Source organism: Sceloporus occidentalis, unplaced genomic scaffold (genome assembly GCF_023333645.1).
Source record: "Sceloporus occidentalis isolate IW3139 unplaced genomic scaffold, rSceOcc1.0.p SCAF_128, whole genome shotgun sequence".
NCBI classification, from domain to species: Eukaryota; Metazoa; Chordata; class Lepidosauria; order Squamata; family Phrynosomatidae; genus Sceloporus; species Sceloporus occidentalis.
The window spans coordinates 2,203,772-2,223,385 of NW_028317108.1; the positions used below are offsets into that span (position 1 = coordinate 2,203,772).

At 40.8% G+C, this 19,614-nt stretch overlaps 1 protein-coding gene across 1 annotated transcript in view; it reads right to left on the reverse strand.

Annotated features, from left to right (window-relative positions):
* Positions 1–624: 624 nt before the first annotated feature.
* Positions 625–19,614, reverse strand: part of LOC149281743 (DNA polymerase alpha subunit B-like) — a 65,659-nt gene continuing 46,669 nt past the window's right edge. The window contains exons 10-18 of the mRNA XM_089499061.1: positions 13,197–13,239; positions 12,455–12,579; positions 12,326–12,364; positions 9,851–9,924; positions 5,392–5,500; positions 4,332–4,438; positions 2,280–2,339; positions 1,262–1,388; positions 625–774 (exon numbers count right to left, since the gene is read on the reverse strand). Of these exons, the coding sequence (XP_089355187.1) occupies positions 625–774; positions 1,262–1,388; positions 2,280–2,339; positions 4,332–4,438; positions 5,392–5,500; positions 9,851–9,924; positions 12,326–12,364; positions 12,455–12,579; positions 13,197–13,239 (834 nt within the window). The remainder of the gene's footprint in view (positions 775–1,261; positions 1,389–2,279; positions 2,340–4,331; positions 4,439–5,391; positions 5,501–9,850; positions 9,925–12,325; positions 12,365–12,454; positions 12,580–13,196; positions 13,240–19,614) is intronic.

Here is a 19,614-nt window from a genome sequence, read left to right on the forward strand (position 1 = left end):
TTGCATCCTTACACTTAGACATATGCTAGTACCAGCCAATAATGTAGCCGCCCTTTGGTGCTGGGGCAGTGACAGATGTAGTTGGCAATGGCATTACTTCTAGTTCTCAGGGTCCCAGTAACAGACCACTTACACCAACCCACTCCCGCTGCATAAACTAGCCAAATCACTACTGACAGGGGAGGGACAGCAGGATAACACTCCACCGGGAGCCAGCCAATGAAATCACCTAGTGATTTGTGTATGTTTTTATACACAAGCAAAAAAAAAAAATACAATCAAATCATACAGTTCTGCAAATGTAGTGGTCTTTACCATGGATGGAATTGGCTTCTGTGATTCATGTGAAATAATACAGATACAATATAGAACGGACGACCACCTCTTTAATGCTGAAAAGTTGCAATCAGACCTTACCCATACAAGAATGTAGGTATGTCTAAGAGGCGACAAGGCAAACAATATTGACATAAGCATGTTTTGAAAAGGTCTCATCACAATGATAAAGTAAACCAACTTTAGTTCTTGATCATAAAGTCCTCTTATCATTGCTGGTGTGTTCCTCTGCACTGCTCCCAATCAAAGGTATTGTAATCATTAAAATCCAAAAGTTATTTGGAATCATTAGATTCTCACTACTTGTGCAGATATACAGGGAGATTTTCTTCCTTCAGGGCCAACTGCTTCCTTTTTCACCAGAAAGCGAGCGTAGGTGCCCCCAACCAGACCCTTAGTTAGACGTCCCGGGTTAATGCAGATGCAGCCACTAATGTCCTGGTGAGGTAAAAGCAATTGGAAATTACTTTAGAAATGGAGCACTGCTTCCATAAATCTGAATAGTGGATTCCCTCAAAATTAGTTTCCGCATGCAGCAAGTGTGTTGCCTAAGGGTGCACTACTGCACACCTCTACTGTGTTTTAACGTGTACCCAGAGAATTTAAAACAAATGCAAGTGTCATGTGTCCTGGTTATTCCTACTTTTATAACAGAAGGGGGCTGAGGTAAATTTATTTTCATATGTTGTGTTTTGTTACCCACTTTTTACAAGAATAATACACATCATATCACATTTTGAGACTGTACCCTTCTTGTCTTAGAATTGCTGGGAGGAATTATATGCAATTAGCATCTACTAGCTCAGTCAGCAGCCATCTGAAAATAGACAGCAGCCTAAACAGGCAAGTAGTATGGTGTACGCTTAATACCCAAATATGAGGAACAAGGTTGTCATAAAAATTCACATGATGGCAAATATCTAACCTTAATAAAATAGCGAAGCTCAGAGGGTATAATAAAGACATCTGGAGTCACAGGCATGAGGGCATAGTTATAGAGACCTTCATAATCAATATTTATCTCCTCACTTGGTGGATACAGTGGATAATAACTGCAGAGAGAAAATGCATTAAGATGAATGAACATTTTTTAAAGGAGAATTTAAAAAGAAAAATAAATTTATATATATTTCTCACGTAACATAGGACTTTCATTTAAAATGTATATGAAACAAGCACTTAATATCCCTTAACTGTGTGTAAAGGAAAAAAAAAAAAACCCCAAACCAAACAAAAACAAGCTGACTATAGACTCAAGCCCACCCCTTTCTGTCCTCTTATCCACAGCAGGAGAGATATTAATGGAGCTGTTTAATGCAGGAATATCAAAAGGAGTAGCAAACATTGTGTTATGAGCAAAGGCTCATGTCAAACTAATTTGGAGCACGGAGTTGATGGAGGGGAGACCAAGGTTTCTGCAAACAGCCTGATCTCTTCTGCAGTGGGTCAGAGCGTTCTGTGAGCTAGGCGTGGATCAAAGAACATATAAAAAATTGGCCCATACATAACAGGTTGCATAGTGTAAGCCAGCTATATATGTTATGCACATCTATATAAATTGTGCTCATCAGCTGTTTCAAAAATTAAAGCCTTAATATAGCTAATTTATTCCAAAACTACCCAGGAAAGTATACAGTATATTTTTGAAGAGCAGGCAACTCGTACCATATGCTATTGTAATGGTTTAATTACATGCTGACTGGAGAAATTCAATAAATTTAAGGCTTTCAAGGACACACTACAATGCCCCTGGGAAGAATATAATGTCTTTTTCTTCTCATGAGTGTTTCTTTATGCAGCTCCTGCAGTCATACTTCAGATATTCATTTGGTATATGTACCATAATAAGCAAATTAATCACAAAAAGGTAGATGACTTCCTCCCAACTATTTCCGGAGATTTTTTTTGACAGTATGATAATACACAAATATAATTTTATTTACCTTCGCTGAGTGAGAATATGCTTAAGGATGCGGCTGAATCGATCTGGTGCACCTGCTGAGCTACTGTTTAGAAAATGGTAATATGAAATAAAAATGCATGAAACATGAGATAAGAGAAAAAAAATTGGTAAATTGAAAAATAAGTTACGCTAGGCATCAGTACCACTTCTAACAGCAAACGCGGACACACACAAACACACATCTGGGTAGTAGGCATATATCTAAACTTACTTTTCCTAACATTGACATCATTATTTACCCTTATTGAACATAATGTGCTTTAATATAAACCTAGTTTCATCTCATTATGTTCCAAAACCTCCTTTTAGTGCTGCAACAACTAATCGATTAGTCAAATAGATTGTCTATTATAAAAAGGTTTTTTTCAGCGCAAATGCTCTGAAAAACTCCTCTCTTTCTATAATCCGACCTCAAACAGAGATTGGATTATAACACTAGAATGCAGATCCCCTGGATTCCCCTCACTGTCAGCCGGTGGGTGTCCGTGCGATGCGCACAGACAACTTCCGCCTCTCCCCTCCACTTCCGCTGGGAGTGACGTGAAGGGGAGTAACGGAGGCTGTCTGTGCGCATCGCGATGCGCACAGACAGCCTCCGTTACTCCCCTTCACTTCTGCTGGGGCTTTTATGAAGCTCCAGTGAAAGTGCCTGTCAGCAACGGAGGTTCACAAGACACCAGGGAGTCGGGGAGAGAGGCAGAGTGGCATATCCGGGGGAGTTAGAGTGATGTATAGGGGGAGGTAGAGTGGTGTATGGGGGTATAATGAATTTTAGAGTGGCATATCTGGGGGAGGCAGAGTGGTGAATCAGGGAGTATAATGAATTTCAGAGTGGTGTAGGGCAATTTATGGGGGGTGGAGTCGCATATCAGGGCGCACAGTGGCATATAGGGAGGTATAAGGCATAAATGGGGGGCGAGTGGCATATAGGGAGGTATAAGGCATATCGATATTAGGCATATCAGGGGGCATAAGACATATCTGGGGGTAAAAGGTATATCAGGGGTCTCAGTTGCATATCACTGGCATATAAGGAGTATAAGGCATATCGGGGGCACAGTGGCATCTCTGGCATATAGGAGGTATAAGGCATATCTGGGGCAGAGTGGCAAGCCGGGGGTCAGATGTGCATAACTGGAGGCAGTTTGGCAAATAAAAGAAAATATAAACAAGACTTTTTTCTCAGTTTTTTATTAAATATGAAAAAATAGTTAACATATGAATTATTTACTAATAACTTTAAGTATTAAAAACTAGTTTGAGAAACACTGTGTTTGGGTTCGTGTAGCTTTTATTATTATTATGTCAGTAAAATAAGAAGGTGAATAGAGAAATGTCGTTAAAATTTGATAAATGTGATAAAAAGAAGAAAGTGTCAATTTTAAGTTTTTTTTTTTTTTTTGGTTTTTTTTTTTTTAAACACCCAGTTTGTTCATTACATTATTTTAAATAAAATAAAAATTTGCATTTTCTTTTATCCGATTAATCGAAAAAATAATCGGCCAACTAATCGATTAAAATAATAGTTAGTTGCAGCCCTACCTCCTTTATCTGCAGACCTAGGTGCTTCAACTGTTTGTATTCATGTGATATTGCTGGGTGACCTTTCCCTGCTCTAACACCACACTGAGCTGGTGCTTTATGGCAATGCTAATGAAGCCCATTCTTCCATAGCCTTTTATTAGCCAGTCTGGCTGTGTAATTACGCCTGAGCAATTCTATCGTTTACCACAGGCAGCATAATGAGTCAGTTTATCTTGTAAATCCGGCAACTATGCAGCTGCCTGAGAATATTATACTATGCAACATAATACATTTGTAAACTGACATTGGTAATTAAAAAGAAAATGCTGATAGTTCCACTTTAATAATAGAAACATACTGGGGATTAAAATCAGTCCTGGCCCTTTAAGGCAAGTGGCTGATAAATAGCATGCATGTGGATAACCGTTAAAAGGGCCGCAGAATAAACTCTTAAGGGCTTTGTTACTCGGAACACCAAGTGCAGTAACGATAAGTAAATCATTGGTACCTGCTTATTTCTTCAGCACCCATGTGGAAGAGCAAATCTGTGGAAGTTAAGCCAATGGCTACACTGTTCACTGTCAAAGTGCATGGATCTGCCACAAAATGAACTCTCTAGAAGGAAATTTAATAATAAATGTTATTAGGGTGGTTGTAAGAGTATAGTTGTTTTTGCTTATATGTAAGGCAGATCACTGCTATTTTTCCTTTACTCTGCATTATAAGCTGTACATATTTAAATGTGTTCAAGAATGACTCAGTCATAGGCCTAATATTGAATGCTGTAAAAGAGCACTATTTTTCCAGGGCACTAACATGGACATTACCTTTTTAACTTGGCTTTATATTGTAATTTTGCTTAGGTTTTTTCATCTATTTGATGGACCAGCCAGAACACTGCCCTTTTTGGATATTTATGGTCATGGGGAGAGGGGGCAGTGGAACTAGAGGCGGGTGAAAAATTAAAAGAGGGAAAAGAAAAAATGTTGGTGCGCTAAGCTAGTTTCAGGCTCATAATACAAATGTATAATATGAGGCCTACCAAACAGGTGTAAGCATGCTGCAAATACAGTGTATTGGCTGTACAATGTATACAAAAAACAAAAACTGTCACCCAATAAAGTTGGCAACAAATATATAAACATAATATAAATGAGAGGTTTTGGTTATATGAATTGGCCAAAGCAAAATTAAAAAGCAAAGCAAAGAAAAATTAAAAGACACTCGTGCTTTTAAATGTTGGTAAGAAAGCAACCAGACACTAACAGCTTTAAGTAAATACTTATTTTCTTTGGGGGGGGGTAAGACATCATATGTGCAGGGTTTTTGTGTCATATCGATTTCTCACTCAGCATGTAGGCTCTCACTAGTGAGACTAGCCATTCAAAAATATTTGAACATTAACTAAGGTTATTTGTGAGGAAATACCAAACAGATTTGTCTATTTAAACTTTGCCTTTACAAATTCATAATACCTTGTGGTGTACAAACGTGAACTTTTTTGGTCATGATGAATCAGTTTCAGAATACATAAATAACCAAACTGCTGTACCTGTGGCAGCATTTACCTGTTTGTCTTCTTTGAGTGGTTCATAGCAGTTAAAGGGAGGCTGAGGATAGATAGGGTCATGGTGGACATCTCGAAAAGAGGGCACAAATACCAAATGGGAGCCAGATCTGAAAAAAGGATGGGAGGTGTGAGATGTTTCTCCTATCTCACTTTGCTGCCAATCTTTGGGTTAATACAGAGTTTAAAAAATCCAAACTAGAGGAAGGCACAACCTAAAAAGCTTAAAAGTCACACACATTCATTTTCCAGGTTGCCGCTAGAATAAAAATAGAGGGTTTTCTGTGCTGGGTAACTTTCCATTTGTTGGAAAGTGCATGAAATTGTACTCGGACCTCACTACAGACAGTCACTAGCAGACCTGCAGAAGAGTTCTGCCAGTGAGCTCTGTCATGTCAAATCTTCTTTACGTACCTTAATGCGTGTTGAAGACTTCTATACTGTACTGAAGGATTTTGTGTTTTGTAAACAAAAGATAGGTTGACTGGTTATCTGCGGTTAAGTTCTATCTGGCATGTTTGTTTATACTCAAGATGAAGTCTAACCAGAGATCTTTCTGGCAGAGATAACACCCAACACCCTGCTTTGGTGCATTGTCTGCTTAACTTTAACCCCTTAACGTCCAATAACGTGCCAGTCACATCTCAAAAACAAACATACAGTTAAAAGCCAATGACGTGCCTGGCACCAGGGTGACCACATCAGCCGTGTTTTCCAGGAGCAATGTACAATCGCCAGAGCGAGAAGCATCCATCCTCTCCCAAGTAAAAAGTCTAAATTCCTATAGGGACTCTCCAGGCCCTCCTGAGAAAAATGTTATTAGTAAATATTAATTCACATGTAAACATTTTTTTCAGTTAATAAAAACTGATTGAAAAAAATTAGTTTTTTGTTTTTATTTCCTCTTATATGCCAAGCTACCCCGCAGTTATGCACAACTGCCCCACGACTTGCTACTCTGCAATGCGCGCAGACAACCTCCGCTACTATCCGGGACTTCCGCCAGGGCTTCTATGACTGAGCACAGGAAGGTCACGTCACACTGGTGCTCCATCATAGAAGCCCCAGCGGAAGTGTTGGGTAGCAGCCATTCACCGGCTGCCAGAAAGGAGGATCCAGGTCTCCTGCAGCGCTGTGGGCAGGGGCGGTCTGGGCTGGGGGGGCAATTGCCCCCCAGGCCGCCCTGAATCTACATTAAACGGCCGCGCGGCCGCCCATTTAAGTGGCCGATTCGGCCACGCCAGGGCCGTCTTTAATGCCCGCAGCATCTGCGGTGGGCCGGCCGAACTGGCCGGCACACCGAGATGCCATTGCAGCCGATGTGGCTGCGAGTCTTAAAGCGGGCGTAAGACACGCTGGCCGCTTTAAAATCATTAAGCGGCCAGCGTGCCTGCCCAGTGTCCTGTTCGATGTGACTCCGCCCCCTTGAGAGACACGTCACATTGTCAATGTGATGGGCCGCTCAAGGGGGCGGAGTCACACGGAACAGCTCCTCGTGACAGCTAGAGGAGCATGCTGGAGGACAGCAGCAGTGAAGGATGACAGCAAAAATGTAAGTATTAAAAAGAATAAAAAATAGTTGGGGTAATAGGCAGAAGGGGAGCCATATTCAAAGGGTGGTGTGCATGGGTCAACAATGGGGGTGGGTGGCTGGGTTCAATATACATGGGTCATTAACAATGCAAAGAGGGGCATCAATACACAAGGGAGGGGAGCTGGCTGGGGACATCACATAAATCAATACACAAGGGTGTTGGGACATAATGTACAAAGGGGGCTGGCTGGGGGCACAAATCCACATGGGGCAATACACAAGGGTGTGGGGGGGAATACATTAAAACCAAAGGGGGGTGGCTGGCTGGGACATCAATACACAAAGGGCATAATGTACAAAGTGGGGCTGGCTGGGTGCACATATCCACGTGGGGCAATACACAAGGGTGTGTGGGGGGGAAAACATTAAAACCAAAGGGGGGGGCTGGCTGGGACATCAATACACAAGGGGCAAAAACAAACAAACAGCAAATCAGTGTGGAAAGCATTTTGGACGTGGGTGTCAGTGTGGCAGAGCCTGTCCTGGTGTGTGTGTGTGTTTGGATATCGGTGTGGCAGAGCCTGTCCCGGTGTGTGTGTTTGGGTGTCGGTGTGGCAGAGCCTGTCCTGGCGTCTGTGTGTTTGGGTGTCGGTGTGGCAGAGCCTGTCCTGGTGTGTGTGTGTTTGGGTGTCGGTGTGGCAGAGCCTGTCCTGGTGTGTGTGTTTGGGTGTCGGTGTGGCAGAGCCTGTCCTGGCGTCTGTGTGTTTGGCTGTTTGTGTGGCAGGGCCTGTTCTGGTGTGCGCGTGTGTGTGTCTGGGTGTCGGTGTGGCAGAGCCTGTCCTGTTGTGTGTGTGTTTGGGTGTCGGTGTGGCAGAGCCTGTCCAGGTGTGTGTGTTTGGGTGTCGGTGTGGCAGAGCCTGTCCTGGTGTGTGTGTTTGGGTGTCGGTGTGGCAGAGCCTCTCCTGGTGTCAGGGCGGGCTGTTTGGGGACAAAATTGGCTCACGCTGGGCTGTTTGGGGACAAAGTTGGCTCACTCTGGACTGTAATTTGTTAATGTTATCTTGATGCTTATCTTTTTTGTTACAAAGATTAGCTGTTTTTTAATGTATTAAACAATTTTTTTTTACTCCCGGTCCCATCACATTACATCAATATGCGTTAGAAAATCAGGAAAAGATGGGCATGGATGGTGTGCTGATTCGGTGGCACAACGGGCCACTTGACTAGACTTGCCCCCCAGGCCTTAGGCTGCCAGCCCTCCCCTGGCTGTGGGGGATCCTCCTCTCCAGCAGCCGGCGAATGTCTACACGATGCACGTAGACAACCTCTGCTGCTGCTGGCCAGTACTTAATACCACCATTTAAAATAACCTGGGGTATCTAGTTTTAAAACATATATGGTTTGATGAGGGAAAATTGAAACAGCTGGCTGGATGTACCAATTAGGACTTAGGTACAAGACGACCAGATGTCAAAATTCCAAGTTGAAAACTGCACTACGTCCAAAAGCGGCCTTTTTAGCCCCCAAACAAGGTGACTAACCTATCCATGAGTGGTATTACTGTATTCAGGCAATATCACTGAACACATATTGGGGTGTTTGGAGCTGTAAATTCCTACCTGAAGTACAATGTATGTATCAAAGTTTATGGTAGTAATTTATTTTGTATTTATTTCCCCCCATAAACAGAAAATAAGAAGAAAATTACAGCTAAACACAAACACTGCGGAAGCGTTAAAGCCTCAGTCACAAAGGGTACAATATTTAAAAAACAGCCTGGCCCATAAGGGGTTAAATCCTCAGATATAAACATTCCCAAGTCCCTCTTTTTCTGCTAGTTCGTCTTTGTATTTTTACATCCCAAATGTATTTTACATTAATCAACATCAAACTGCAGCGGCCATACTTGACCAGTCTTCTAATTGACTTAAATCATTAGTAATGTATCCCCACCAGGAATTTCTACCCCGCTGCAGAAGACATACCTTACCTGCAACATAGCCAATAAAAATATAAAAAAATCACTGCCTTATCCATTCAATTTTAAACTCAAAACCAAGCAATTTATGAGTCTTCTGTGAGGCACAGCATCAATTTCATTGCTGAAATCTACATATTCCCACTTCTGCACCTTCGTCTTTGATTTTAGTTACCCAGTCGAGTAAACTCATGCGGTTTCTGATATTGCAAACTATTAGCATTCAGATATTTAACAATTCTTTCCTTTAACAGTTTCCATTAATTTCCCAATTACTGCCAATTTTTGTTCCCTCTTGAACTACTACTGTCAATAGTAACTGGTTAATTAAGTCTGCCAACCGATTGGCCAGAAGAAATCAGGGATTTATTTTTACTTTGGAGAGTTCAAGAAGAACATGTTCCTTTGTGGACACACCTTTTGGAAAAACTGAACAGAAGTGTTTATTTACGCAGTCAGCTAGATTCTTCTCATTTATATAACTCCCTAAATAGATCTTTATTTTAATTATACCATGTTTACATTTTCTCCTTTCACATTTACATTTTATCATGCTTTTTATTAACGGTGTTTTTCAAGCTTGGTACCTACCATTGCTTAGCTTCTTTTCATATACAAACATAATTTCATGGCAAATAAGACCATTTGGCCTATCTGAACTGCTCATATGTCCCTGGTGTAAAAACATCAAACCGTTATTCATCTCTGGTTTTGTCTTACATTTAAAATAGGCTTATGTGTACCTCATATATGTTTAAATTCTGTCACTAAATATACTTCTACCATTTCTGTTGGAAGACTGTACCACCTACCACATTTTCATTGGATTAATAGCTTCCTTACAATTACATCTAGGCCTCGTCTTAACATTCCCATCTTATTAAATATTCTTCCTTGTACTTGAACAAGCTACGACGTACAACCATTTCATAATTCTTTATTACTTACGGACGTGTTCCTTCAATAATCATTTTAAGGCATTGCTTAAACACATCTTCAAACTTTACTGTGAGCTGCAGGTTCTGAAAATGAAACAAAACAAATGTCACATGAACCATTGGCCTCTTAGATTTACATAGCACTAAGATGTTTTTACATCTTTACCCATGTATCAAAATATTGGGTCTACATACAAAAGACATGAAACACAAGAGAATGTTAAAGACTGCTTGGGTAATAAACAATTTTCATTTTTACAATAACTATGAAAACACATTTAATTTGTTTATTAAAAAGATGTAGCCAAAGATGTCAGTTCATCTATCACACCCAGATGACAATATCAAATACTAAAAAAACATTACCATGTCTACATGGTTTCAGTCAGCAGAGAGGTAAAGAACAGAAACAAAGACAAGCATCGCCTTAATCATTCAACGGTATCCATGTATGTGACTAGCTGTAGAAAAGATCAGTTGCATGGAAATGTGGAGGATGGGCTGTCGAGTGACCGTTCAGGTCATGGAGGCTCCAGGAATATCAGCACCCCCGCGATTGTTGCAATGTGAGGGGGATTTTAACGGATGACATACCAGGTACATTAATGGTCCTGTAGAACCATTTTTTGTGATATACCTGGTAAATCAGTAATGACAAAGGTGTTACAAAATTGGACTGTTTCTATAGCAACATGGACCAACTGTCAAAGCAAGAGTGTGACATAAATCACCACTTAAATGGTTACTACTGCTGTTTTCATTGCCAGTATTACCTGTGCCATTCCTCCCTTTAAAACACACACACATACATATATATATATATATATATATATATATATATATACATATATATATATATACATATATATATATATATATATATATACACACATACACACTCCCATTAAAAAGCTTGGGGTCACTAAGAAATGCCCATGCTTTCGAAGCAAAAGCTAAATTTTCCATTAAAACAACGTGAAATGAATAAAAAATATTGTAATGGACTATTGAAGCTGGAAACGACTGATTTTAATGGAAAAAACTTCAAATAGGCCCTTTATCAGCAACCATCAGTACTGTGTTCCAATTAGCTAATCCAAGTTTAAGCTTAAAAGGGTAATTGGTCATTAGTAAGCCTTTTTTGCAATTATCTTACACAGCTAGAAATTGCCTTGTTTTCCATGAAAAAAGCTAAGTGACCCCAAACTTTTTGACAGTGGTGTCTATGTATATATTTTGCACAGAACTGGATACAAGTTTTGTGAAAAAAATCTGTAAAGTAAGAATGTTTTCAAAAATAGACATGTGAACACTATTTTTATTATTTAACAAAATTAAGAGTGGATCAACAGAAGAAAAATGTAAACCAGATCAATATTTGGTGTGACCACTTTTTGCCTTAAAAAACAGCATCAATGTCAGGGTCAGGGTTTTTGTAGGTATATAGTTAGGAGCATTTATAAACAATTATACCAAACAGGTGTTAATGATCATTCATTTAATATATAGGTTGAAACACAATTATGAACAGAAACGGCTGTGTAGGAGGAATAAATCTGGAACAGCTAAACCCATTAAGATGATAAAGACAGTTTAATGTTATGTCATACACCATGGGAAGAATGAGCACAGTAGTTATTCTGCATTAGCAAAGTCTGTTAGACTTAATGCAGCCAGGGGGTTTCAGATGTTCTGCCTAAGCTCTTTTGAAGAAACGCAAAGAAATGGGCAATGTTCAGGGCAGTAGGAAACAGGCGTTCTGGGCTGTTGAGTGTCAATATTGAGAATTTAAACATTTGGCTGTAGCAGATGGCAGTTTATTTGCCAATGGGCTGGAGACCGGTACAAGAATGATTGCTTGCACATTACAGTGAAACATGGCAGCAGACTGTATTGTGTGTGTGTATAACAATATCTATACATCTATACACACCATATTAGCCTGATTATAAGATGACCCGATTATAAGACTACCCCCCAGAATTTGAATGTTAATTTAGGAAAAAAGAAAAATATAAGACTACCCTACAGGAAAAAAGTTTTACTGGTAAATATTAATTCACATGTAAACTATGCTTTCATATTTAACCCGTTCACTACAAAGCCCATACAGGTATGGGCTCACGATGAAACGCATTTGTGACAAAGCCCATACATGTACGGGCTACTTTCAAATACCTGCATCACTGCGTTTTTGCTGCGATCAGCAACCTTGTAGCATCCACGGAAGCCTCACAAGTGAAGCTAGGCGTAAATAATGGGAAAAAAGCCCTCCCCCCCACAAATTGCCGTCCCTGAACCAATCAAAGATGCCACTCACAAGATGGTGGTTTCAACTGACACACCAATGACTTCACAGAGGGTCTATCCAGACCCTCCTGGGAACTCTAGCTTTCCCTGCAGGTTGAATACAGGTACTGCATTAAACCATCCAAGTCAATGGAGCCCTGCTCACTGATTAGTAAAAGATTAAAATAAAACGCACCTCTATTTGTTCATGTTTGGCATCCAAAAATGGCCCAAGCTAAAAAACAAAAAAAATAATAAATGAATAAAGAGTTACCGCTCAACACATACAAGAAGAGGTTATATTCTGTTTATGTTATAGTCTAACCAAGATGCAAATATCTGGCTGGTCTCTATTAATAACATCAACAAGGTCCTTCAATGCATCATAGGTAATGGAGTCTGACGTTGTGAAGGGGCCGCAGGCTGCCAGCACCATTTGCTCTGGACAATCTGCCAAAACAAAACACATTTCTTACACAATTTTATTTATATCCAGGGAATTACATGTTATAAAGATTGCCGTAACAATAATGTACATTAACTATATGGGCAGATAATTCCCCACAGTGCAATGAATAGGGTAATCTACAATACAAAATCTGTTCATCTTTACTTCCCTTTATGCCTTAAGAGCAATTGATGTAAACCAAAAGTGCCAATATCTGGAGGTATTTATAAATCTACCCATACATTTCCCCTTGTTTCAATAACGTCCTTCATGTATCCAAAACATTTTATTTAATAACTGTGACTGAAGTGTGTAGGTATGTATATAACCTAGTAAGAAGGGGATAAATGTTACATGGAATCCAAACTATGTATTGTTTGTAATTGTTTAATGTTATATATGTAATTATGTCTAAGTCTTTTGTATAAAACAATAAAAAAAAAAAAGTTTTTCATCATATTGCAACACAGCAATTCATAAATAGACCATACATCTTATATGTGTACTTTCAGTACATTTCAAATTGATGCAAAATGGAACATATGTAAGCATGAGGGCAAACATCACTTCACTCTCAATACACATTTTGTATATACTGATAAAATGTGCTGATTTGTACCTTGGAATTCATTATTAGGCTGATGAAAGGGAAGCGGGACCCCCTAAAGAGATAAAACAGTAATGAAGATAGATTATTTAATATGTTTTTCAACAATAGTGCTGGTTGTAAATACTTTTTAAACATATCTAAATAAAACATACATAGGAAGACAATTAATAGGAATGCGATGTAAACGCATAAGCATTAGGCCTAGAAACAGTAGCGTATCTAGCGGGGGGCGGTCCGCACCCTGCACCCCTCCAGAGACGGACAGTAATGTCCGCCACTGGAGGAGCAGGCTCGCAAGGGAGCGGTATCGGAGGTCTTTAACGGACCTCCGGCTCCCTTGAGTGATTTTAAAATCACTCAAAGAAGCCGGAGGTCTGTTAAAGACCTCCGATACCGCTCCCTTGCGATCCGCGCGGCAACTGCTGCTGTGCGCCGGGGTTTGTTGTCAGATCCCAGCGCACAACACTGAAGCCGCGCCCACCGCTGTCCGTGCCCTCTGAACCCGGAAGAAGACAGAAGAAGTGGAGCGAAGAGGAAGAAAAGTAGCTGACTGCTGTAAGAAGAAAAGAGGAAAGGTAGAAAATCATTCAGTGAGAGTGGATTAGTATGTGTGGAATCTGTGGATTGGTAAATGTGGATTGGTAAGTGTGGAATCTGTGGATTGGTATGTGTGGATTGATATGTGTGGATTGGTATGTGTGGAATCTGTGGATTGGTAAATGTGTGAGAGTGATGGGTGTTATGCTGTACCATTTCCAATGTCTTTTTCATTATATAATTATGCTCTAAAGTACATCATAACTCCCATCACTCTAAACTGTTCCATACAGTGGCAAAGCTGGGAGACAGAGGCCTTGCACCCCCCCCCCCCCACCGCAGGACTCCTGAAAGGTAAGTAGATAGGGAGAAGGGAGTGAGACGGGGGGATAGTGGGTAGATAGGGAGAAGGGAGTGAGAAGGGGTAGATAGGGCAGAAGGGGGTGAGAATGGGTAGATAGGGAGAAAGGAGGGTAGCAAGAATATTGAAATAAAGAGTCAGAATGAGAGAGAAAATGAATGGATTAATGTGTGGTTGAATTGTGTGAATGAGTGAGAGAATTAATGAATTTGTGAGAATGCATCAATGAATGAGAGAGAAAGCCTGCTTGGCTTTTGCAGTTGCATTTAGCTTGGACACACAAGCGAATCCTGAGCTGGGGCGAATCTCCTAAGTGACATCTCTAAGTGAGGAGTTACAAGCAAAGAAGGAGTTAAAAAGCAAGAAGGAGGGTAAAGTATAAATCCTTGTGATTCCATATATATTGCACCTTACTGCAATAGTTATTTGAGCTATCCCCATTGCCAAGATGTCCTCCATGTTTGACAATGCGGTCAGGTGTACATCTTGCTCAATGTATGCAATCCTTGATCAGCGCTTCGAGGGTGCATATTGCTGTGCGAGATGTGTGCGGGTTGCTCATTTGGAAGCACAAATCCTGAGTCTAGAGGAGCAACTGGCAACACTGAGATCTATTGACAACTTGGAGAGGAGTCTGCTGCTCACTGAGCAAGCTCTCTCGGGGGTAGAGGTGGGGGAGGATAGCAGGATGGAGGTACAGGACAGTCGGGCAGCTAGCTGGGTTACAGTTAGAAGGCGGTGTAGGGGGAAAAGCGCCAGGGAGGCTAGTCCTGATCTAGCACACCCCAACAAGTTTGCCCGGTTGGCAGATGAGGGGGATGTTAGTTCAGAGTTAGCAGTACTGCAGCAAGTCACTGCCTCTGACCACCAGAGGGGTGTCTGCTCCAGTAAGGAGGGAAGGAGGAGCGCAGGGCAGGCCAAACAGGTGCTGGTAGTGGGGGACTCAATTATTATCGGGTTGACAGATTACTGGGGGGGCTGGAGAAGACCCAGCAGTCATGGTGCACATTGGCACCAATGACAAAGTGAGAGGTAGGCGGAGTGTCCTTAAAAATGATTTCAGGGACTTAGGTAGCAAGCTTAAGGCAAGGACCTCCAAGGTAGTATTTTCTGAAATATTACCTGTACCATGTGCCACACCAGAGAGGCAGCGGGAGAGTAGGGAGCTAAACAAGTGGCTCAGAAGCTGGTGTAGGAAGGAGGGGTTTGGGTTCATGGAGAACTGGGCCGACGTCTCTGTCGGATACAGGCTCTACGGTAGGGACGGGCTGCACCTCAATGGGGAGGGTGCAGCTGTGCTCGGGGAGAAGATGGCCAGAAGGGTGGAGGAGTGTTTAAACTAGGTAAAGGGGGGGAGGGAAACTACAATATAGAAGGGGAAGATAGTGTAGATAGAAAGCTGGGGCTTATAAATGTACCTGGGGGTGGAGCGGAGGGAGGGGTTAGAATAGTCAATAGGGATAGGCTTCATAGGGAAAAAAACCATACACCTCTAAATTGTATGCTTACTAATGCCAGAAGTCTGACCAATAAAACTGACGAACTGGAGTTAATAATGTCTGAAGAAAACTATGACATAGTGGGTATAACAGAGACATGGTTGGATGATAGCTATGACTGGGCGGTTAACATACAGGGTTATAGTCTATTCAGGAAGGATCGAAAAAAACCAAAAAGGGGGAGGAGTTTGCCTTTATGTAAAGTCCAGCCTAAAGGCCACACTGCGGGAGAATATATGTGAGGGAAATGATAATGTGGAGTCATTATGGGTAGAAATATATGGAAAGAAAAATAATAAAATACTGATCGGGGTTTGCTATAAGCCACCAAATATAATGGAAGCAGCAGAAGATCAATTATTAAAGCAAATAAACAAGGCAGCAAATCACAATGAGGTGGTTATTATGGGGGACTTTAACTATCCCGACAAACTGGGAAACAGAGACCTGTGAATCTCATAAAGGAAACCGGTTTCTGACTATAAGTAAGGATAATTATCTGTCCCAAATAGTACAGGACCCGACCAGAGGGGGCGCCCTACTGGACTTAATATTAACCAACAGACCTGACAGAGTAACTAATGTGCAGGTCAGGGGGCATCTAGGAAATAGTGATCACAATATGATACATTATAACTTGTCCTTCAATAAGGGAACTCTTATAGGAGCCACAAGAACCATGAACTTTAGGAAGGCAAAGTTTGATCAACTAAGAGAAGCCCTTAACACTGTAAATTGGGAAAATGTCCTCAACAAGAGTACAGACACTCAATGGGAGATTTTTAAGGATATCTTAAATTCTCACTGTGAAAGGTACATACCGTATGGGAATAAAAGAGTCAGGAACAAGAGAAAACCAATGTGGATAAATAAAAAGGGGGTAATAAATGGCAAAAAAAGGCATTTAAGCTACTAAAACAGGAAGGCAGTGAGGAAGCACTAAAAAGCTAATCGGGAAAAAAATAAAATATGTAAAAATCAGATAAAAGCAGCAAAAGTGGAGACAGAAAGACTCATTGCCAAAGAGAGTAAGACAAACCCCAAAATGTTCTTTAACTATATAAATAGTAAAAAGGTTAAAAATGAAAGCGTTGGCCCCTTAAAAAGTAATGAGGGAGAAGTTATAGACGGGGATCAGGAAAAAGCTAATCTATTAAATATATTCTTCTCTGCTGTATTCACAGAGGAAAATGAAATGCCAGGTAATATATAGCAGGATGAGATAACTGTCCCAGTACATGTCGCCTGTCTAACCCAGGAAGAAGTGCAGTGCCGCCTAAAAAAAAAATCAAAATAGACAAATCACCAGGTCCAGATGGCATTCACCCCCGCGTTCTAAGGGAGTTAAGTAATGTAATAGACAGACCCCTATTTCTAATATTCAAGGACTCTATAGTGACAGGGTCTGTTCCCCAGGACTGGCGCATAGCAAATGTTGTGCCAATATTCAAAAAGGGGACAAAAAGTGACCCGGGGAATTATAGGCCTGTTAGTTTAACTTCTGTTGTGTGTAAACTGTTTGAGGTTTTCCTAAGAGATGCTATTTTGGAGTATCTCAATGAAAATAAGTGTATGACTCCATATCAGCATGGGTTTACAAGGGATCGGTCCTGTCAAACTAACCTGATCAGCTTTTATGAGGAGGTGAGCTCAAGACTGGATCGGGGTGAATCGCTGGATGTCGTATATCTTGATTTTTCCAAAGCATTTGATACGGTGCCACATAAAAGGCTGGTACGTAAAATGAGAATGCCTGGGCTGGGGGAGAATGTGTGTATGTGGGTAAGTAACTGGCTCAGTGATAGGAAACAGAGGGTGGTTATTAATGGTACATACTCTGAGTGGGTTACTGTTGCTAGTGGGGTACCACAGGGGTCAGTTTTGGGTCCTATTCTTTTTAATATATTTATTAATGACCTTGTAGAGGGATTGTATAGTAAAGTATCAATCTTTGCAGACGATACTAAGCTCTGTAACGTGGTTAACACAATAGAGGACAGTGCACGATTACAAATGGATCTGCATAGGTTGGAGGCTTGGGCTGGGATGTGGCAGATGAGGTTCAACACAGATAAATGTAAGGTTATGCACATGGGGAAGAAAAATCCAGGCTGGGAATATGTATTAAATGGGAAAACACTGGGGACGACTGACATGGAAAAGGACTTAGGAGTTTTAGTTAACAGTAAATTTACCTGTAGCGACCAGTGTCAGGCAGCTGCTGCTAAGGCAAATAAAATCATGGGGTGCATCAAAAGGGGCATAGATGCCCACGACAAGGAAATAATTCTACCACTGTACAAGTCACTAGTCAGACCACACATGGAATACTGTGTACAGTACTGGGCACCAGTGTACAAGAAAGATATAGTGGAGCTGGAGAGGGTTCAAAGACGGGCAACCAGAGTAATAAGGGGAATGGGAGGACTACAGTACCCAGAAAGATTATCAGAATTAGGGTTATTTAGTTTGGAAAAAAGACGGCTTAGGGGGGATTTAATAACTCTGTATAAATATATAAGGGGACAGTACAGAGATCACTCCCAGGACCTATTTATACCCAGGACTGTATCTATAACAAGGGGACATCCTCTACGGTTGGAGGAAAGAAGGTTTCTACACCAGCACAGACGGGGGTTCTTTACAGTAAGAGCGGTGAGATTATGGAACTCTCTGCCAGAGGAAGTGGTTATGGTAAACTCAATAAAAGAGTTCAAAAGGAGCCTGGACGTGTTTCTTGAAAGCAATAATATTACAAGTTATGGATATTAGATTAATAGGGACAGAACGTTGATCCAGGGATTTATTCTGATTGCCATATTTGGAGTCGGGAAGGAATTTTCCCCCTGGTATGGGGCAATTGGCATCTGCTTCATAAGGGTTTTTTTGCCTTCGTCTGGATCAACACAGTAGGGACACAATATGTATATAGGTTGAACTTGATGGACTTTGGTCTTTTTTCAACCTTATGAACTATGTTACTATGTTACTATGTAATATGTGTAAATAATTTGTGTGAAAGAATAAATGATTGTGTGAATGAAAGTGAATTAGTGAGTGACTGTAAAAGTGTGTGTGTTAATCATAGGTGTATAGTTGATTTGTCAAAAAGGCAAAGATGGTATAAGCAGGGTGTTTATGGCACAAAAATGGTACAGGCAGGGTGTTTATGGGACAAAGATGGCACAGGTAGCGTGTTTATGGGAAGATGGCGTACACTCGGCTGTTTGGGAACAATGCTGACTCATGCTGGGCTGTTTGGGGGCAAAGATGGCACGTCCTATGTGTGTGTAATTTGGGTGCTGGTCAGGTTCTTTGTGGGCAATGTGGACACCCGCTTTGTGGTGTGCAATCTGTGATATATGCCTGTAATGTAGGGGGTTTTATCTATACCTTTCATTGCTGAGTTTTTGTGTGATTTCTAGTTGATCTATACCTGCAATGCTGTTTCCGTACATTGTATATGTATATCTGCAAAGATTTGTACGTCTGATTCTATGCCTCCAGTGCTGAGTTCACATGTGAACAATAATAATAACAATATATATATATATATATATATATATATATATATATATATATATATATAATTGCTAACAGCAGTCACACTCCTATCATGCCCAGGCAACCAGTACATGCTAGAACCTGGGTATGCATGGGCATGATAGCTGTATATATATATATATATATATATATATATATATATATATATATATATATATAATTATAAATGTATATGGTTTTTTTTTGTGAGATTGTTTTTTATGGTGTGTGGGGGGGTCATTTTTGGCCAAGTAAATGCTGAATTTTTGGTTTCGGTCCAGAATTTTCATTTTGGTGCATCCCTACTAAGCCAGACACTGAAGTGGTAGGCCTATACCACATCAATGTTTGGCTTAGTATATAGTGATAGGAGTTATGCTGCACTATTGTCAATGTCTGGCTCAGTGTATAGTGATGGGGATTACACTGTACCACCGTCAATGTCTGCCTCAGTATATAGTGATAGGTGTAATGCTGTACCCGTCAA